Source organism: Pleurodeles waltl, chromosome 5 (assembly GCF_031143425.1).
Source record: "Pleurodeles waltl isolate 20211129_DDA chromosome 5, aPleWal1.hap1.20221129, whole genome shotgun sequence".
In the NCBI taxonomy this organism is placed as follows: Eukaryota; Metazoa; Chordata; class Amphibia; order Caudata; family Salamandridae; genus Pleurodeles; species Pleurodeles waltl.
Genome location: NC_090444.1, coordinates 54,970,627 through 54,993,413, shown reverse-complemented (window position 1 = coordinate 54,993,413; position 22,787 = coordinate 54,970,627). Strand labels below are relative to the sequence as shown.

The following is a 22,787-nucleotide window of genomic DNA, read 5'->3' as shown; positions in this document are numbered from 1 at the left end:
AAAAGCTCTTTCATAACATTTGATGCAAATTGCACACCAGTGTCAGAAACCATCATCTCCGGAACCCCTTCCATGTCAAATAAATCTGACAAGAACTCCACAACACACATAGGGGGTCATTCTGACCCTGACGGGCGGCGGAGGCCGCCCACCAGAGTTCCCCCCTCCGAAATACCGCTCCGCGGTCGAAAGACTGCGGAGGGTATTCTAAGTTTTTCCCTGGGCTGGCGGGCGGTCGCCAAAAGACCGCCCGCCAGCCCAGGGAAAAACTCCCTTCCCACGAGGATGCCGGCTCGTAATCGAGCCGGCGGAGTGGGAAGGTGCGACGGGTGCTGTTGCACCCGTCACGTATTTCACTGTCTGCCAAGCAGACAGTGAAATACTCGTAGGGGGCCCTCTTACGGGGGCCCCTGCAGTGCCCATGCCAGTGGCATGGGCACTGCAGGGGCCCCCAGGGGCCCCGCGACCCCCCCTACCGCCATCCGGTTCCCGGCGGGCGGACCGCCGGGAACTGGATGGCGGTAGGGGGGGTCGGAATCCCCTCGGCGGCACAGGTAGCTGCGCCGCCTTGGAGGATTCAAAAGGGCGGCGGTACACTGGCGGGAGACCGCCAGTGTTGCCGGTCTGACCGCGGCTTTACCGCCGCGGTCAGAATGCCCAGCGAGGCACCGCCGGCCTGTCGGCGGTGCTCCCGCCGACCCTGGCCCCGGCGGTCTAAGACCGCCGGGGTCAGAATGACCCCCATAGTATTTATGTTTTCTACAAATTTCACGACTGGTCACCTGGAAAAATAGTCCACAACCACCAAAGCATATTTTGGCACACTTCCCAAAATATTAAACGGACCCATAATATCAATAGCTATTTTTTTCCACGGCCTGTCCGATTTGTCAGACACCACAAGATCCTTTTTAACAAGCTTTTGTGACTTATCACTCCATGCACACAACACACACTCCCTTACATGATGTTCCACCTCCCTATCAAGCCCTGGCCACCAGTACTCCGATCTGATTCGTCTTTTAGTTGCGCTCATTCCGAGATGGCCCTCCTGAGCCAATTCCAATACTCGTTCCCGCAAGCCTGTAGGAACCACCAACAGCTCGCCCCTGAACATATCTCCATCCACCATACACAACTCCACACCAACATGACGGATATACTCTGCATCGCAAGAAGCACTACCTCTATTTGGCCACCCATGACGGCAATAACCCATCACTTCTTGCAGCACAACATCTTTTTGAACCATTGACACCCATTCCTCATGTGAAATTCTACCTTCTGTCACACATCCAATATTCCCACCAACATATGCTATGAGTTCATCAACTTCAGGTTCACCCTTTTCCCCCAGCACTGAACGCACAGGAAGCCTAGACAGACAATCGGCCAACACATTTTTTTTTCCAGGAAAATACACCAAATCGTAATTGTACTCCAACATTCTGGCCACCCAACGAGCAATTCTAGGAGTGGCCCTACCTGCTCCTTTAGTCGAAAATACTTCTATTAATGGACGATGATCAGTACGAATCACGAATTTTAAACCCCAGACATACTTGCGGAAATGGTCAACACCCCACCAACATGCCAATGCCTCCTTTTCAATGGTGGAATAATTCATTTCAGACGAGCTCAACGGTCGGGAAGCATACGCAATTGTAACTTCTTCACCCCCTCTTCTTTGTATTAACACAGCACCCAGCCCAACGGAACTGGCGTCCATATTAATAATGATCTCATCCCTGGTGTCAAATGGCTTAAGAGGTAGAGCTGAGGCAATTTGTTTTTTCAACAAACAAAACTCCCTCTCACAATCCTCACTCCATACAAATTTTTCTCTCACGCATTATAACCTTCTCATGTGCACAGTTTTGTCAGCAAACCTGGAAATAAACTTTGAGTAATATTCCGCTAGACCTAAAAATTACCTTAATTGATCTTTGCTAGCTGGAGAAGGCGCGCTTTCTATCGCCTCTACTAAATTAAGTTTAGGCGAAATTCCATCCTTATTAATGCAATGCCCCAAATACTCCACTTCTGGCACACTCAGTCTGCATTTCTCCAACTTGATCGTCAATCCCCTCTCCTTTAAAACACTCAACACCTTTCTCATAACTTCATCTTTCTCTTCCTGGTCATTCCCAAACACCAAAATATCATCTTGAAAGTAAGTTACTCCAGAGATATCCTTCAATAAATGGTGCATTGCCTGTTGAAATACAGACGACGCTGATGCCAAGCCGAAAGGCATGTGCCTAAATCTGTATGCCCCCTCTGGAGTAATGAAAGAGGTTAAGGCTAGTGACTCAGGGTGTAACTCAATCTGATGATACGCAGATGATAAATCCAAAGTAGAAAATACACTTGCCCCCTTCACTGTAGATAACATCTCACTAATGTTGGGCAAAGGATGCCTATCCACCCATATAGCAGCATTAAGATTGTGCGAATCCACACACAAACGCATGTCACCATTGGCCTTCTTAGCGATCACCACTGGGGCCAACCACTCAGATGCTTCAATTTCTTCAATCACACCTTGCTCGGATAACTTGGACAATTCACATCATAATTGTTCCCTCATCACAATGGGAACTGGACGTGGTTTATGCGCTTTAGGTACAGCATCCCGCTTTAAAACAATTTTATGCATAAAACCCTTCAACTTTCCTAGCTTATTATTAAATACTTGAGGGAATTCCCTTACAAAGTTAGACACCTGCACCATGTGTACATTAGACTTCGAACCCAATACTTGATCAGGGTGATTCGGATCAAGAATTATACTGAGATCTTTTTGTTGCGGCCAACCCAATAAATTTGTACCCTCCTCCACAAAATATACTTTAGAGTTGACAACTGTCCCTTGGAACTCCAGCGTAGCATCCATATACCCCACAAGCTCAATGGGCTTGTTACAATAAGGTAGTAATCGTACATCCGGTGGTTTGATCTCATGAGATGGAAAACTAGATATGTTTTCTTTTCCAATCAAAGTATACCTTGCCCCTGAGTCAGCCATCACTAGTACATCTATACCATCAATTCTAACTACGCAATGCGGACCACAAGAACTCACACTCCCAACATCCACCACTTGCAAAATAAATTGCTGGCTGTCAATGTCCTCACTATCACTCCCCACTGAATTGATTGCATCTCTACCCCTTCTTGCGCTCAACTGCCTCCCTTTGCACAACCTTGCAAAATGGCCCTTGGACTTGCACTTCCTGCACACTTGTCCAGTCGCAGGACAACAAACATCAGTCGCAATGTGCCCTTTAAGGCCACATTTGTAACAAATAACGTCCTTCCTTCCATCCATCTTCCCAGAAGTTCCAAATGTATCCTTTTTCTTGAACTTAGAATCTCCCTCATTGACCACGCTCACAACTCCAGACGTGGTAGATAGTTCCTTCAAGCCATCATTCGTTATTTCAACCCTTTTGATAAAGTCTATGGCTTTTTGCAATGTCAAATCTTCTGTATTCAATAGTTTCTCCTGAATTTTCCTATCATTAACTTTCAAAACCAGCTGGTCTCTCAGCATTTCATCCTGAAAATGCCCATAATTACAAGTGGCTGCCAAAATCCTCAAACTTGCCACATAGCTTTCCACAGACTCTCCTGGCAATTGGCTCCTTTTAAAAAATTTTAAACGCTCCACAACAACATTTTTCTTCTTTCCAAAATTGTAGTTTAATTGTTCCATGGCAACCTCATATTCATCCTCATCTTGGTCTCCATCCTCATAAGGGTATGGTAAATGTTTCAAAATGCGTCTTCCTTCCGCACCCAAACAATGCTTCAACATGGCCAATTTCCTGGATGCAGTAAATATATCTCCACCCACAGCCAGGACATACGCTTCAAAACCTTCTTTCCAGTCCTCCCAGGCTACAATAGGTTCTCCAGGAGTGTTAAAAAAAAAACTTGGTGCAGTAAAACCTTCAATTTTCTCAATAAATTTGTCTTCGCACCGCAAGATGCCACTTCCAGCTGTTTAATATAAAACTGCAGCACCAACCTCTTTAAAAGTTAAATTGTTACCAGAATTTTCAATATCTAGGCTTGAAAACAGTCAAAATCCTTATGACACTGGTTGCCTAGCAACATTATGGGCCCAGAGACTTTCTGAGAAAGCTTCTCATGGTTGCCAGGCAACTTCAGTTTTCTTGCCGTTGAAAACCTTTAGGAAAATGCTTTGCCTTGTAGGTTAGCAACACTATGATCCTTCCAGCTGCTTCCCTTGGGACAAGGTTAATTATCAACGAAGCTGCTGCCTCACGAAGACCAAATAGCAGGATTCACGAAGACACGTAAACACAGCTCCACAGGAAGGCTGCCATAAAAATAAACAACCTCTGAAGTCTCTTCTTTTTCCCCCTGGTCAGCAGTACACCCTCGTCGCCAGTGAAATGATCGTCTCTGATGCCGTGGGCTCGTAAGTACATCTGTTTATTAACAGAGATTAAATCCAAAGATAACCGGGAGGAAGACACGGAGGCACCGCAACCGCTGCTGCCTCCTCCGCGCTCCGCTCTCCTCTTCCGTTGATTCTATTCCTCGAGCCGACACGTCCGAATCATCCTTGCACGGCGCGAGGAACAGAATCCATAGAACACTACAGTCTTCTAAATAGAAAAAAACAAATAACTTAAAAACTGAAAAAACACTGAAATTCACCATTTATACATAACTGTCCTAAGTACAATGCACACTGCTATGATGCTATGACCACACTTATTCTATCACTGATGACACCTGAAATCTATGATGGTGGAGTTTATACCTAGGATAATGAATTACAGAAATAAAAGTGCAGTAAGGTAGATGGAAATACCTTTAGCATTACCCTCATAATACAGTACAGGCCTAGCAAGCCCTAAATCAAATAATTATAATTGTATTTGCCTATACTACACAAAATGTCATACAAGGGGGTATCAGCTTCAGCAAGGCAGCCCTATTAGCTTTCTCTGACTATCAGTATCAAGAAGTCATGCCTTTTGGCTCTGTCATATTATCATCATAATAGCAAATGCAGAAAATATGTTAACATGTTACACTTCACCACTGCAACACCGTTGAAATCAATTTGGAACAGTGCCAACATTAAGTACTTTTCATAGTAATATACAGCTGTGAATTGTTAAATATTAATATTGTCAACAATACATTACATTAAAAAAAATCTGTCATGGAGTTTGCTTTAGTTTTACTAAAGTGCTTCTGCAACTATGGGACCTGTCAATAGAGGTCTTCACATTATAGAGCCTATGGGCCAAAGCTGCTCGAAAGCTTTGAAAAGTAGCAAAACCTCTTACCAGTGGCATAATTATAATTATATGAGAGAGTTAAGGTGACTTTTGTTTGGGGCCTCTTCTGGAAGGATGCTGCAATCCATGCAGTTCCCCACCAACAACACATTTCCAAAATGTTGGTGGTGTTTCTGCATTCTGCGGATGTCTACAAGGAAGCAAGATTTCCATTGAAAGTGTCATCACTAATGCTTTTGTGGCACTTCTGCCACCAGGTGATGAATATTTAATAAGTGGCTTCCTCGTTACTTGTATTTCTTTTAATATTATGGACTTGTTCAGTAGGGTTTTGACACCCACAACCTCTTTTTCCAATTGGGGCAGTTAGAAGCACCCTTGCTGTAGTGGGAGCCACCATTGTTCCTTGGCTCTAGCCCACAGACAGAAGCAATAAGTCCCCTACCTTCCCTGGCTACTGGCATACATAAAAAAGCTAGTGTACCCAACCTCCCCCGATAAGCATGGGGATGGACAATGTACCCTCCCCAGTGGTTTTGCCTCTGGATAAGGGGCCCAGAAGGTTTGATTGTGCAAAGATCTGAGTGTAGATGGTTGTCTCTGGGGCCTCAATCTGCAGTGCTTTGGATGGTCTGGAGGTGGGTAGTGAGCTGGCATGGAGTGCGTTACCATTGTAGAGGCAGATGTATGTGAGATCCTGGATGACTGTTTTCTCAGTGAAAAAGGGAATCCAGTGGAACATCTTGCGGAGCATCCGGAGTGTGTGGAGGCAGGCAGAGGAGACATCGTTGATTTGTTTTTTCATGGAGAGTCAGGTATCCAGGATTATTCAGAGGTTGCATGCGTGGGTGGAGAGTGTGGGAGAGGGGCCGAGGGTGGTGGGCCACCACAAGTCATCCCATGGGGATGGCTTGTTTCTGAATGTGAAGATACATGTTTTGTCTGAGTTCAGCTTGAGTCAGTTGTTTTTCATCCAGGTGGCACTGTTGGTCATTGTGTTTTAGAAGTTGGTGTATGTGGAGGTTGCATTGCAAGTGAGGGAGAGGACGTGCTGGGTGCCATCAGCATAGGAAATTATGCTGAGTCCGTGGGTACATGCAATGTTGGCTAAGGAGGTCATGTAGACTTTGAAGAGGATAGGGCTGAGGGAGAATCCCTGAGGGATGCAGCAGATGGTGTCTTTAGGGGTGGAGACATAGGGAGACATAGGGAGGAAGGCATAATTATGCTCAGGGGATGAAGCTCTACACAGGCTACCTCCCAATTCACTTACTGGAAGAGGAAAGTTGCAGTGACCTTCAGGGCATTGGGTGTTCAAGGTTTTGCAGTGGAGTGTGAATGCTCCATTTCATGCTGGGTGTCCACCGGAAACTGAGCTTTAATTGCAGATATGTCCTACCCATACAGTCAATTTGTATTTGGCTCCGTGTGTTCCTGGTAGCCAGCTATGATCACCACTAGTATGTTTTTCAAGCCTCCCAGAATGCAACGGACACTTTTGGTTAAGAACTGTATTTCCTAGCTCCCTGCATAAGACCTGTTCCCTGCCTGACTCGTGGTGCTCTTTCCTGCTTGTGTGAGCATCTTGTATAGCCTCCTCAGAAACCAACAAATTGAATACCCTCTCTGCCACACTCTACAAGCAACCTTGCTTTAGCCATCTTGCAAGGCACCTAGATGTCTGTGGAGTCAGTAGCAATTGGCCTGATAGGGATCAGCCAGCTGCAGAACTAATCCACATAATTCTCAGGCAAACCCTTCCGAGTCCCATAGTAGGTCCATTCCTCCTACTGTTTCTTAGGGGTCATAAATGGGCCGGCACCACTGGTCCTGGAGAAAACCACTCTAGTCCTACATACCATCCTTGCAGATTCATCAGGTGGCTTCTTCCAGCTGGACATTCTTCTACTGTCGTAACCACCAGGTCTAATGTCTGTTCATCAGTCTCTCCCTTGTGTAGGAGTTTTCAAGTTGGGGGTGGAACGTTCTAGAAGCCAGGACTCTTGGCCAATAGAAGGTCACCACATCTTCCCTTAGGCTACCTTTGCGCAGATATGGGGCTTCACATGGCTCAAATGTCACTCACACAGTCCACACAAGTGCACATATTCATGTGCCCTTTTTTCACATGTGACTAGCCCAGAGTCTCTTGCCCTAGCTCCGCAGCAGACTTATCTTAACCACTGGTGGTTAGTACTCTTTGCCTGTTTACACAGAATGTACAGTGAGTGAAACTTGTGTAGTGAGACTCAAACACAGTAAAGGTCGTTGTCTAAAAGCAAAATAATCCAGGGGGATTAATGAGGGAGATCTCATCACCTACACCCCTGCCTTATATAATGGTGCACTTTGCTGCAATACAGATATTTTCATAGCTATTGGACTGATCCCACACCAGAAGCAAGACTTCCAGTGACAGTAAATATGGTACAACAAGCTACATGTTTTGATCTAACAACAGCCCAACACCTGATGAAGCCAGGTACCTACTTATAACTCATTTGGAATGATCAAGTGTGCATTTTAATAATGAGAAATACTCTATAATGTCAATGTGTTTTCCAAATTTTGCAGCAGGGCTACAATTAGGAATACACATGGTAATTTTGTCACAACTTTGTAAATTTAATGGCCAGATTTGGGACCATTGGGATTCTAACAGAATCTGCATCTTGCAGACAAGTGCACATCAACACATTACATTATCTAAGAAACCATAATAGTGTCAGATCACTTAGGGGCATATTTATACTTTTTGGTGCAAAACTGCACTAGTGCAGTTTAGCATCAAAAGGTTTTGCACCGGCTTGCACCATTCTTGTGCGCCAGCAGGGCATCATATTTATGGAATGGTGCAAGCCGGTGCAAAGGGTAGGCTAACATTAAAAAAAATGGTTTTGGGGTGGCGGTATGGGAGAAGGGGGTTTGCACCAAATACTGACATTAGGCAGGTTAGAGTTAAAAAAGAAATGACTCTAACCAGCCTAGCGTCATTTTCTGACACAAAACCATCCATACCACAGGGTCCCCTGGTCTTGGGCATGGCACCCAATGCCATGTAGGGGGGCCCATTTCAGAGCCACCAATGGCACTTTAAAAATGAAAACTTACCTGTACTTCCCTATACTTACCTGGGATGGGGTCCTCATCCTCTGCTGTCCCTTTGGTGTGGGTGGGGTGTCCATGGAGCCTGGGGAGGGCGCCTCTGGGCTTATTTCCTGGTGTTCCACCAGGGAAATAGGCCCACAGGGCCCCTAACCGCTGCCCTGACCCAGGCATTAAATAATGGTGCAAAGCTTGCTATTTAACCCCTCCTCCCCCCATGCGTTATTTTAATATGGGGGATAAATATGGCGCTAAGGCCATAGAGTAATGTTTTGCACGGGAATGCCTACCTTGCATCTCATTGACGCAAGGTAGGTTTCTATGTCCAAAAAATGACCTTAACTCCATAACCTTGGTGCTAGATGAGTCTAGCGCCAACATATAAATATCGAGTTAGTTTTGTACAAAATTTGCATTAAAAAAATGACCCAAATTCAGCGCAAAACAAGTATAAATATGTCCCTTAATCCATGCCCTTGTTTGTAGACAGGGTTGGATTGGTACTGTACCTTTGTTCACAGGGTTTGTACACCCATAACCACATGATTGCTGCCAGCACTTCTGTATCCCTTTGCAGTAGGTGTCACTGTTGCAAATTTGGGCAGAGGAAATATGTCACACATGAGTCCTACTGCAGGACATATGTCAGGCTTATTAGTAAGTAAAACATTTGCAGGCAAATCAAATGAGATGATGATGCAAATTTATCAGCAGACAAATATCACCAATTCTATTTCACATGAGAATTTCACGATGTGGAGTAACAAATGAGGGAGATAGTTCAATTTGAAAACTAAAAAAACTGAAATGGGCCTGTTATACGTAACTGACACACATATATATATATATATATATATATATATATATATATATATATATATATATATAACTTTTGCTGCCATAGATTTCAGATTCCATTGTTGATGTAATTTGTGAGGTCATAAGAAGCGCTTCACAGAGGTGCAAGTCTTACTTATGTCAGTTACGTATATCTGGTGTATTTTAGTGTTTTTTTGTTTATAAATGGTAGTGTTTTTTCACTGCATTTCTATGTTTTTTTAAATGTTAAGTTAAAATCTAACTACCTTTGTCATGTGTGTCCCATCTTTACCTTTTGGCCTGGGCCACGTATAGCACCCAGCCCTCCCCACAGATGGCCAACCACAGTGTAAGACTATGCATGGCAGAGGTTGGCCATAGGGCCTGGCCTGTGGGCAGGCCATGCACCCAACCACAAGTGGCAGCCAACCCCTTGCCATGCATGGCCTTTGGCTGTGGGTGGTGGTGGAGTTGCTACAGGTCAAGGCTGAAACGCCATCAACATGTACTGATGTTTATGTATAATACTAAGGGCAGTTTTTATTTGTTATGTTACTCCAATGGCACTTGAAACTCACATACCCTCTGACTTTCGAAAAGTAATGCACTCTAGACACATCACAGCAGCATAAATATGCCAAAATGCATTTTCATACGGTCCTTGTCATTTCAAAGATGGCACTCAAAAATACCAACCTGTTGCCTTTTAGACCTGAACAGGTTTTTATAACTCAGTGCATGGAGTTACATACTAGGGGGCATATTTATAATCCCTTAGCGCCACCTTGCGCCACATTAGCGTATTTTTTGTTTACACTAAAGTGGCCCAACAAGGTCAAAATCCTAGCTCCTTGTTTACAAAGTGGCGCAATGCATGCATTGCGCCAATTTGTAACTCTTTGTGCTACATTATGCCTGTGCCAGGCATAATGTACAAAGGGGTCCTTCCCCTGTCAGGAGGGGGCGGAAAAATGGCCTAAGAATCATAGAGATTTCCTTGCATTATTTTGTACGGCACTTTTAACGCCTGCTCAAAGCAGGCGGTAAAAGGGGGCTTCTATTATTTAGAATGGTCCCCTATGTACTCTGCAGGTGTAGGGCCAATATTTTGGCGCTACTCCTGCAGAGTACATCAATAGCGTCATGAAAAATTACGCTATTGCCCCCTACTCTGCGCAGTGGTGCAACGTATTTTAAACATGGTGCACACATGGTAGCGGTAGGGGGCGCTAAGGAGCAGCACCACTTTCCATAAATCTGCCCCTAGATGCGCTGGAACATTCCCAGGTATCAATAAATTACACACTCATGCGGTGGCTCAATGCACTGCTATGTGGATTGGCCTCATTCTCCATAAAAAAAGACAACCACCCTGCTGCAACCCATGTTTATGTTTGTGGATGTGGGCAGGTACTCCGCAAAGACTTAACAATTAGCAAATAAGTGAATCAGAGAACTCAAACTGCCAAAAGAGTATTTCCCTCTATATTACCCTTCAGTAATCCTTGTATCGATCTGCTTATAGCGACAGGGGAGTTTACATCCATGTGTACCCAGGGGCTCTAAAAAAACTTGGGAAATGGGTACGCAACTGATATATTTTCTTTACCACTTGTATCATGACTCTGTACCATTAGGAGTTCACATTCGTCATTGTGTTAAGTGTGTTGTTCTGTGCCCACTATGACACTAAGGGACACATTGTGCTACCTTAGCACCGCCATAGCATCATTGCCTTTCCCCTGCGCCATATTTACAAAGTAGTGAAATGCACGCATTGCGCCACTTTGTAACCCCTTGCGCCACATTATGCCTGCGCCAGACATAATGTATGCAAGGGGGTGTTTCTGTGCCGGAAGGCCCAGAAAAATGGTGCAGTGAAATTTACATCATTTCACTGCACCATTTTTTCTGTCATTGTTAATGCCTGCTCAAGGCACGCATTCCAATGACCCACCCATGGGTCTGCCTTTGCTTTGCTGCACTATTGTCGCTATTGACGCTAGTGCAGGAAAGCGCCGCTACAGTGTCAAGAATTGTCACGATGTTGTGCTAACGACCGCCAGGGTGCGCCGCATTCTAAATATGGCACAACCATGGTGTCGTTAGGTGGGGCAAGGGTGAAGCAAGAAGAGTGGCACATCAGGACTGAAGCTCCACTTTCTTGTAAATATCCACCTTCGCATGCACACATGTGCGTTCAATTTGGTGACACAGTACACATTTTAAAGCACAAAACAATATTGCAGGTTTTTAATATGTGCTGTTTATTTGTTGTAATTTTTAGCTTTCAGGTAAAATGCATAAAACAACGTAACCCCTAAAAAAAGGGGATTATGTCATATATATATAAGTAAACAATTGCATTTAAGTTACTTACAGAGGGCACCATTTCTGCCCTTTGGGTTGTCCCCCATAGTAGATTCGATGTTTTTGATTATGGTCCTGATGAATTGCCACTGACCCTCTAGGAAACAATTTGGCTACATACTGAACACTGGGACAGTCCACATCGCAGATGTTAGACTTTTTTTTACCTTAACAAGGACATCCACCCGGAATAACATTGATTTGGGTGTTAATTTTATTTATTGGCACCACCCTGATCTGCACTCACAGCACGAAAGAATGACTGTTTTCAGACTGAACACCATCAGACAAACAGACAGGAAAAGATCTCTGTAGAAGAGCCCCCTGGCGGCTGTGTTGATTATTGGAGCTCCCCTCCGACAAAGAGGATAAACCTGTGACCAGGAGTAGTCTGGGGATCCATAGACCCCACAATGCTGATGACCTGATACTGAAGCATACAGCTTTGGTGGGTGAGGTACTGTGCATCCTATAAAGGCTACTCCTGTGAAACTGAAAGGACCTTTTACCATAGTTTGGCTAATCTGACTTCTTTACAGAACAGCCCTCCTTGTTTGCTAAGCACAGTATTGACTGGGAAGACGTGTGCTGGACCGAAATTCTCTCTTATTTCCCTCCAAGATATTTTGTTCTTTTTATTGCATGGGCACTTGCCAGTTTATGAGGTTGCACGGATCAGTGATGATGCTTCTTCACAGGTAAATATGGCTCTATCTGTTGGGCATCACATGATCAATGCCTATCCTTACGATGGCAATTCAACTCTACTGCTGACTGACTGCAATGGCCCTGCGTTGCGGGCTGGATTGGGGCTGGATTGAGGCTCTCACTTTTTTTCTCAGCAGTTTCTCTTATCTGAGGTGAGTTCTGCCGGTAGTTGCATGTTTATGAGAAGGAATCACTGCTTTATGAGTGGGGTAGGTTGCCATGTGATTCATTCTGTAATATTGGATTGGTCACTGTTGCTTAATTTGGCAGTTTCTTCCTTCTCCCTGCCATGCATAATACAGCTCTTTGTGGTTCAGATCTTTTCATTGCTGTAGAAGGATCCTACACCAGATGCAGGTCTTGTAGTTAAATAAAGAAACATTTGTGATTCCATCTAACAAGAGCCTCACCTACAATGCAGGGCTTCTACTGATAACTGTTTTGGAATGGTAAAGATTACAGTTTATGAATAAGCAATACAGCATGTCCAACGTCCATGCGATCTCCAAAATGGGGCTATAATTTGGCATAGACTTAGTACATTTCTTAGAACTTTTGTAAATTTAAAGTTAGATTAGGGACCGCTGGGATTCAGCTTGCAGTTTCCAAGGAGAGCTCTATGGTGTGCACATCAACACATCACATTATATAACAAGCTGTAATAGGATCAGAGCAGTGAATCTGTGCCCTGTTCATAGACAGGCTTGCATTAGTACTGTACCTGTCACAGGGGCTGTACATCCAAAGCCACAGCTATGCTGGCAGCACTTCTGGACCCCAACACAGTCAGTATCATGGTGGCATGTTCTGGGCAGAGGAATCATCATGCAGGTAAATTTAACTGTAGGGCACACACCAGACTTCTCTGTAAATAAAACAACATTTGCAGAAATAGTTCATGACTTTTTGATGCAAAGTAATCAACTGTGGATTTCACATGCAAACTACACAATGCCCCGACTCACAGATTTTCAGTAGGAAAAGCATCCTATAAATCTCAGAATTGCTTAGAAAATGAGAAAGACGTATCAGTGTTATGCCCTGGTTGAAATTACTAACATAGTAACTAAAGATATGTGTACATCACACCAGACATTCATCACAGTCCCAGTTAGAGACGCCCCTGTTGTATGGAAGATAGTAGAATAAAACATTGTATGTATGGAATTCCTTATCTTTCAACACTGTTTTGTGCTATTACTTTTTTGTTGGCAGTGTAATGAATACGTGTGTGGTGTGATGTGCCCATTATGCACTTGGCATGCATACATGTGAGTGAGATTGTTTATCATTATTTTTATCTTTCAGGTCACATGCATAAGAAGGTGTGACCTCTAAAATAGTGAATTATGTTACATACATAACTAAACAATCCTACTTAAGTAATCTATGGTGGGAGCCACTTATGCACTTCGGGGTCCCCCTCAAAGTAGATTAGGTATGATATATATAGCTTGACGTTCCATTAATGGACACATTTAGTGAAAAGGATGAGTGTGGCCTAATTCTGCTATTTCTCATAGAATCGTTTGGAGAGAATGAAGGATTGATGAATATATTATGACTTTCACATACACCCCTGGTGACCCCTAACTGACGTCCCTGTATTTAAGGCATGATACCCACGCCAGACAATTTCCTGAGTGCAGGGTTTTCATTTGTTGTTCCTTTCAGAATCTCCAAAGACCCGAAAGTGACACGAAATAGAACTGCAAACAACAGTATGAATTCACTTGTAACATGACTTTTCTGCCTTTGTTTATTTTAATAGTTAGCCAGGGATCATTAGCACATGTAAAAAGGCTCTCTATTTGTGTGTGCTGTTTGATGTACGTATAGATAAGGGTTCAAAATACTGGCATTAGGTGATTTAGGTGAGAACCGGCTAGGTGGCAACCCTACCTGCGAGCTATGTTCTGATACCACACCATTGCCCCGATTCACAAAGGTAAACTTAGACCAAAAGTCTGAGGGGCATTTAGGAGCCCCTAGCACCATTCTAATGCCACATTAGCATCATTCTTTTTACACTAATGTGGCATTAGAAGTCCAAAAACGCTGCACCATATTTACAAAAAGGTGCAATGCATGCATTGCACCACTTTGCAACCTTTTGCACAATATTATGCCTGCGCCAGGCATGATGTATGCAAAGGGGGCATTTGCCTGTTAGGGGAGCAAAAACAACTGTGCAAAGAAAGTCAAGAGATTTCTATGTGTCATTGTTTTTGACACCTTTAATGCCCGCTCAGAACAGGTGTTAAAAGGAGGCTTCCATTAGTTACTCACTGAAGAAAACACAGTGACAGGTCAGTTGTATTTCAGTAATTAGAGTCCTTTAAAATGCCTGAAATTCCCCAGTTTTGCATGCAATGTGGGCAATGCACATTGTAACCTGTGCCACACCCAGTGTACCCGTTTGCTGAGGGAGCTTGATTAAAAGCTTTTTTCCAAAAGCACAGCAAGGAATATGGTGTGAGGTATGGCGTGTCTGCAGTGCTTAGCATAAATAGCAACTTTCAGTGGTTTCATGATTTTGTATTCACTGAAACTTAAGCAACCTTTAACTGTGTGTTTTTCTGTGAATTGCTCGTTTTTTTTTGTTTTTTTTTAATGTATGTCATTCACCTGCCATCAACCTTTCATCACTGCGTTTTAATGTGCACACTATGAGGTACTGTAGGAAGTTGGCTCTGTATGTACTATTTCAAAGTAAGAAATAGCATGCACAGAGTCCAACGGTTCCCCTTAGAGGTAAGATAGTGGCAAAAAGAGATAATTCTAATGCTCTATTTTGTGGTAGTGTGGTCGAGCAATAGGCTTATCAGAGGGTAGTGTTAAGCATTTGTTGTACACACACAGGCAATAAATGAGGAACACACACTCAAAGACAATTCCAGGCCAATAGGTTTTTATATAGAAAAATATATATATAAAAGTAGTGCCCAAAACACATAAGCCTCAATGGAGAAGGGGGTGCCCCGGTTCCAGTCTGCCAGCAGGTAAGTACCGGCGACTTCGGAGGGCAGACCAAAGGGGTTTTGTAGGGCACCGGGGGGGACACAAGTCAGCACAAAAAGTACACCCTCAGCGGCACAGGGGCGGCCAGGTGCAGAGTTCAAACAGGCGTCAGGTTCGCAATAGGTTGCAATGGGAGACCCAGGGGTCTCTTCAGCGAAGCAGGCAGGCACCACCTGGGCAAGGGAGAGGGCCACCTGGGGGTCGCTTCTGCACTGGAGGTCGGATCCTTCCGGTCCTGGGGGCTGCGGGTGCAGGAGTGGGGTTCTTTGAAGCAGGTTGTTGCGGTCAGGGGGAGCCTCTGGATTCCCTCTGCAGGCGTCGCTGGGAGGGTTCAGGGGGGTCAGCTCTGGCTACTCACAGGGTCGCAGTCGCCAGGGAGTCCTCCTTGTAGTGTTGGTTCTCTGCAGGTCGAGCCGGGGGTGTCAGGTGCAGAGTGGAAAGTCTCACGCTTCCGGCGGGAAACGTGTGGTCTTTAAAAGTTGCTTCTTTGTTGCAAAGATGCAGTTTCTTTGGAACAGAGCCGCTGTCCTCTGGAGTTCTTGGTCCTTTTAGATGCAGGGTAGTCCTCTGAGGCTTCAGAGGTCGCTGGACCCTGGGGGGCGCGTCGCTGTTGCAGTTTTTCTTGAAGTGGGGAGACAGGCCGGTAGGGCTGGGGCCAAAGCAGTTGGTGTCTCCGTCTTCTCTGCAGGGCTTCAGGTCAGCAATCCTTCTTCGTCTTCAGGTTGCAGGAATCTAGTTTCCTAGGTTCTGGGGAGCCCCTAAATACTGAATTTAGGGGTGTGTTTAGGTCTGGGAGGGCAGCAGCCAATGGCTACTGTCCTTGAGGGTGGCTACACCCTCTTAGTGCCTCCTCCCTGAGGGGAGGGGGGCACATCCCTATTCCTATTGGGGGAATCCTCCAAAATCAAGATGGAGGATTTCTAAAGGCAGGGTTCACCTCAGCTCGGGTCACCTTAGAGGCTGTCCTGACTGGTGGGTGACTCCTCCTTGTTTTTCTCGTTGTCTCCCCTGGACGTGCCGCCAAAAGTGGGGGCTGTGTCCAGGAGGCGGGCATCTCCACTAGCTGGAGTGCCCTTGGCCATTGTAACACAAAGCCTGAGCCTTTGAGGCTCACTGCTAGGTGTTACAGTTCCTGCAGGGGGGAGGTGTTAAGCACCTCCACCCAGAGCAGGCTTTTGTTTCTGTCCTCAGAGAGCACAAAGGCCCTCACCACATGGGGTCAGAAACTCTTCTCTCAGCAGCAGGCTGGCACAGACCAGTCAGTACTGCACTGAACAATTGGGTAAAATACAGGGGGCATCTCGAAGATGCCCTCTGTGTGCATTTGTTAATAAATCCAACACTGGCATCAGTGTGGGTTTATTATTCTGAGACGTTTGATACCAAACTTCCCAGTATTCAGTGTAGCCATTATGGAGCTGTGGAGTTCGTTTTTGACAGACTCCCAAAGCATATACTCTTATGGCTACCCTGAAATTACAATGTCTAAGGTTTTGCTTAGACACTCTAGGGGCATAGTGCTCATGCACCTATGCCCTCACCTGTGGTATAGTGCACCCTGCCTTAGGACTGTAAGGCCTGCTAGAGGGGGGACCTACCTATGCCACAGGCAGTGTGAGGTTGGCATGGCACCCTGAGGGGAGTGGCATGTCGACTTAGTCATTTTCTCCCCACCAGCACACACAAGCTGGCAAGCAGTGTGTCTGTGCTGAGTGGGGGGTCCCTAAGGTGGCATAAGACATGCTGCAGCCCTTAGAGACCTTCCCTGGCATCAGGGCCCTTGGTACCAGGGGTACCAGTTACAAGGGACTTACTGGGGTGCCAGGGTTGTGCCAATTGTGGAGACAATGGTACATTTTAGGTGAAAGAACACTGGTGCTGGGGCCTGGTTAGCAGGGTCTCAGCACACTTCTCAGTCAAGTCAGCATCAGTATCAGGCAAAAAGTGGGGGGTAACTGCAACAGGGAGCCATTTCCTTACAGGTGCCCAGAAGGTTTGATCTTTGGCCTGACCTGCAGTACCTGCCCGGATATGAAAATCAAAAGTTTACACTAATGCACCTAGGCCCAGATTTAGGAAAAGTGGTGCTTCATTAAATGAAGGGCCACTTTTCTTGTGCCAATTGAGCCCCCCCTAATGCCACCATGTGTGCGCCATATTAATGATACGGCGCACGTTAGGATCAATAGCATCATAATTTCTGATGCTATTGTGGTACTTTGCAGGATGAGCGCCAAAGACGTTGGCACTAATCCTCTAAAGTTCATAGAGGCCCATTATATAAACAATTGTGTGCCTCAATTTAATGCCTGCACTGAGCAGTCATTAAAATTACGAGAAAAATGGTGCAGTGGAATCCCCCTTTTCTGGGCCTCCTAATGGAGAAACACCCCCCTTGCATTAATTATGCCTGGCAGAGGCATAATATGGCACAAAGATTTACAAAGCGGTGCAATGCCTGCATTGCACCACCTTGTAAATTGGGCACAGCGTTTTTGCCATTCTACCTCCACATATCATTAAAAAAATGATGCTAATGTGACGCTAGGTGGCGCTAGGCCCTTCCAAAATTTGGGCATTAGTTTTTCCTGAATGTGTCCTCGTTTTTTAGGGTCGAGCCTGCGTTGCATGCGCTCGCGCATGCATTTCGCAGCGAGACGCTTTAGTGTTTAGAAAAGGGCTCAGAGCCCTGTCGACGTCACATCTGTGTTTTTCATTGGTTCGTGGGCTTGCCTATTAAAATCTGCTTGCTTTCATTAGTCTAAGGCATGCATACGTCATGCCTTTTCTGGTGGCGAGCCCTCCTCGAGCGCATCGACCAAGTACAAAAAACATGCGAGGCTCGCTGTTTTCTGTCCGGCTCGTGGACTACTTTTTCTCTAATTTATTAGCTCGATTTCGGTTGGCAGAAGTCGAGCGCTTTACATAGTTAATTGCACTTTTTTGGGTTACGTGCATAAATGCACTTTTGCCGATAGGTGAAAAGTCGGGTGATGAGTTTACAACGCAATCAGCTCTAACATGAGCAAATGCGAGACCCGTTGCATGGCAAATGCTTGTCTTGTTTCAGAAAGCCCTGAGCACCCACCTGGAGTATAGTGTGGCACGTCTCACAGTGCCTTCCCATTTCTGTAGAAATTATTTTTCCACAGTTTCATTTTTCTTTGTTGTTTTTTTTTTACAAAATTGTGATTACCAAACTTTCAGGGAAAAATTATACCCTTTATCAGGCAATCTAGTTGACAGAAATCATTTTTCAAAATTGTGAATTAAAATGGATAATATATACAAACAATTTCAAACTCTTTCACTGGCATGTTTTTTAAATGTCAATCTCTCAAAAACTACTGGAAGGATTTACAGAAGCATGCTTTCCCAGTTTCAAAGTGTGAATAGGTTCAGTTGTCGTAACTTAGAGCAAAATGTATAATGGACCTAAAATGGAAAAGCTCATTTTTTGACTCCCTATCACCTTAACCTTTTTAATGTGCACAGGTTTGCATGAAGTGTAACAACCTGGACCTCACCTCGCTGCAGTAGGCAAAGGCCAAATTTGGCGCACGGTCATCCAAAAAGGCCACATTTATGGGCAAATAAAAAAAGATTTTTCTGTGGAAAGTGTAGTGTGAATCATAACTACACAGTAGTGACTGTCACTGTGTAATTATGGAAGATAATATGGAATAGAACTTTTTTGTTCTTTATACTCGAGAATTTTGAATTGTGTTTTTAATTCATATTCAAGTGCACTCAATTATATACTCCTTAAATTGTGCAAAGCAAGAAAAAGATGAGGACAGCAGGAGAAAAAAATCATATTATGTGAGGCCAATAGAATTATAAAGTTGTGTTATGCCATGTCATTTATCTTATGTAATGGTATGTAATGCTATGTCATGTCATGCTATCTTATGTAATGTTGTATTATGCTATGTCATGCCATATTATGCCATTTAATGTAATTTTATTCTATGATTTATCATGTCATTTTATCTTATCTTATGCAATGTTATGTTATGCCATGTCATGTCGTGTTATGCTATCTCATGTAGTATTCTGTAATGTTGGTCTTCTAAATCCCAACAACTCACTCAAAGGTTTTTGGGTACTGTATGTGGAAAGGAAGCAGTAGAGCTTAGTAATTGACTCCAGACCCCCAAGATGGTAGATTGTTTGAAGATACTTTACCTCTCACAGCAGGCACACATTTTTTCCCGCAGAGGTTGCAGCACTTGTCAGTCTTCAGACACTCTGTGTCGCTTCGGCATTGTGGGGAAGGCAGGGGCAGCTTGCACGCAGCTAGTATTTTGGGGCAGGTCCCCGGATGTGGTTCATCTGTAAAACACCAACAGGACTGAACTAAAAATACAGCCATCCTGATCTAACAGCACAACTGCCACAGGCTGTTCACAGATCCTCACACTGAATTATCCTTATAGATGGCTTGACTCCTTTGGAACTAAGGGGAAAAAGCTTCCAATATCTTCAGAGAAACTGCACACAGCTGAAACTACCATCTCTTGTAGGTTACATTAAGGTGCCCCATATAGAACCCCTTTCCTCCCTCTCATATCATCCTCCTTCTCCCTCTTCTACTCTCCTATTTGTCTTCTCCCACACTATTGTCACTGTGACTCCTCAGTCTACAGTTCTTCTCTAGCACTCCTCATTTTACTTCTCTTCTACGTACACTCATCTCTATACTGCTGATAGCTCTACTGGTCTACCCTATTCTTTCTATTTCTCTTCCCTCTAATGTACCTTAATCTCTTAGCTCTTGCCACTCTTTTTTCTATCACTCCTCACCCCTGCACCTCACCGTACCACTCCTGACTTCACTGGACCTCTCTATACCACTGTTTTCTAGTGCTCCTCGCTGTCCAGAATTTTTTCTACAGCTCTTTTCTCCATCTCTCCTCACTTTACCATGTTTCCTAGCATCAATCTTCTCTCTACAGTTCATCAGTCCACTGTTATTCGCTCTACTATTCTTTCCTCTTCCATTCTTTCTTCTACTCCTTGCTCTCTTATTCTTCTCTCAACTGCTCCTCTTTCACATGCTTCACTCTACTTCTCTTTTCTATACCACTCCTGACTCCACTGCTCTTATCAATACCACTTCTGACTCTACTGCTCTTCTCCACCCCACTCCTGACTCTACTGCTCTTCTCTATCCCACTCCTGACTCCACTGCTCTTCTCTATACTACTCCTGACTCTACAGCTCTTCTCTATACCACTCCTGACTCCACTGCTCTTTTCTATACCACTGCTGACTCTACTGCTCCTCTCTATCCCACTCCTGACTCTACTGCTCTTCTCTATACCACTCCTGACTCTACTGCTCTTCTCTATACCACTCCTGACTCTACTGCTCTTCTCTATCCTGGGCCAGGTCTAGCACCCAACACTGCCCCCAGATGGCCAACCACAGTGTTAGACTATGCATGGCAGAGGTTGGTCATAGAGCCTGGTCTGTGGGCAGGCCCTGCACCCAACCACATGTGGCAGCCAACCCCTTGCCATGCATGGCCTTTGGCTGTGGGTGGTGGTGGAGTGGCTACAGGTCAAGGCTGGAACGCCATCAACATGTACTGATGTTTATGTATAATACTGAGGGCAGTTTTTATTTGTTATGTTACTCCAATCGCACTTGAAACTCACATACCCTCCGACTTTCGAAAAGTAATGCACTCTAGTCACATCACAGCAGCATAAATATGCCAAAATGCATTTTCATACGGTCCTTGTCATTTCAAAGATGGCACTCAAAAATACCATCCTGTTGCCTTTTAGACCTGAACAGGTTTTTTTAACTCAGTGCATGGAGTTACATACTAGGGGGCATATTTATAATCCCTTAGCGCCACCTTGCGCCACATTAGCGTATTTTTTGTTTACACTAAAGTAGCCCAACAAGGTCAAAATCCTAGCTCCTTGTTTACAAAGTGGCGCTATGCATGCATTGCGCCAATTTGTAACTCTTTGTGCTACATTATGCCTGTGCCAGGCATAATGTATACAAAGGGGTCCTTCCCCTGTCAGGAGGGGGCGGAAAAATGGCCTAAGAATCATAGAGATTTCCTTGCATTATTTTGTACGGCACTTTTAACGCCTGCTTAAAAGGGGGCTTCTATTATTTATAATGGCCATTTTAATGAATACGTGTGTGGTGTGATGTGCCCATTATGCACTTGGCATGCATACATGTGAGTGAGATTGTTTGTCATTATTTTTATCTTTCAGGTCACAGGCACAAGAAGGCGTGACCTCTATAATAGGGAATTATGTTACATACATAAGTAAACAATCCTACTTAAGTAAGTTATAGTGGGAGCCACTTATGCACTTCGGGGTCCCCCTCAAAGTAGATTAGGTATGATATATATAGCTTGACTTTCCATTAATGGACACATTTAGTGAAAGGATGAGTGTGGCCTAATTCTGCTATTTCTCATAGAATCGTTTGGAGAGAATGAAGGATTGATGAATATATTATGACTTTCACATACACCCCTGGTGACCCCTAACTGACGTCCCTGTATTTAAGGCATGATACCCACGCCAGACAATTTCCTGAGTGCAGGGTTTTCATTTGTTGTTCCTTTCAGAATCTCCAAAGACCCGAAAGTGACACCAAATAGAACTGCAAACAACAGCGTATGAATTCACTTGTAACATGACTTTTCTGCCTTTGTTTATTTTAATTGTTAGCCAGGGATCATTAGAACATGTAAAAAGGCTCTCTATTTGTGTGTGCTGTTTGATGTATGTATAGATAAGGGTTCAAAATACTGGCATTAGGTGATTTAGGTGAGAACCGGCTAGGTGGCGAGCTATGTTCTGATACCACACCATTGCCCCGATTCACAAAGGTAAACTTAGACCAAAAGTCTAAGGAGCATTTAGGAGCCCCTAGCACCATTCTAATGCCACATTAGCATCATTCTTTTTACACTAATGTGGCATTAGAAGTCCAAAAACGCTGCACCATATTTACAAAAAGGTGCAATGCATGCATTGCACCACTTTGCAACCTTTTGCACAATATTATGCCTGCGCCAGGCATGATGTATGCAAAGGGGGCATTTGCCTGTTAGGGGAGCCAAAAAAACTGTGCAAAGAAAGTCAAGAGATTTCTATGTGTCATTGTTTTTTACACCTTTAATGCCCGCTCAGAACAGGTGTTAAAAGGAGGCTTCCATTAGTTACTCACTGAAGAAAACACAGTGACAGGTGATGAAGCAGAAAAAGAAGGTCCGACATATATTCATACATATCGCAAAATTGAAAATGTATATCGTGGTGTGATTTTAGTAAAGAAAATAATGTACGAGGGACATTGTGCCCTCGGGGTAGTTCGCAATCAACGAGCTTTATTAATCATGAAGTATTGAAAAATGTAGTAATCCGTCATAATTGCAAATGTATGCCATGATTTCTTGTTTGAAAACTGTTTTGCTTAGCTTAAATTTAGTGC

At 44.3% G+C, this 22,787-nt stretch overlaps 1 protein-coding gene across 1 annotated transcript in view; it reads right to left on the bottom strand.

Moving 5' to 3' along the window:
* The window catches only part of LOC138295329 (WAP four-disulfide core domain protein 5-like), a 110,211-nt gene that overhangs the window by 34,477 nt on the left and 52,947 nt on the right, over positions 1–22,787 (bottom strand). The window contains exons 3-4 of the mRNA XM_069233553.1: positions 19,497–19,643; positions 13,009–13,152 (exon numbers count right to left, since the gene is read on the bottom strand). Coding sequence (XP_069089654.1) covers positions 13,009–13,152; positions 19,497–19,643 — 291 coding nt within the window. The remainder of the gene's footprint in view (positions 1–13,008; positions 13,153–19,496; positions 19,644–22,787) is intronic.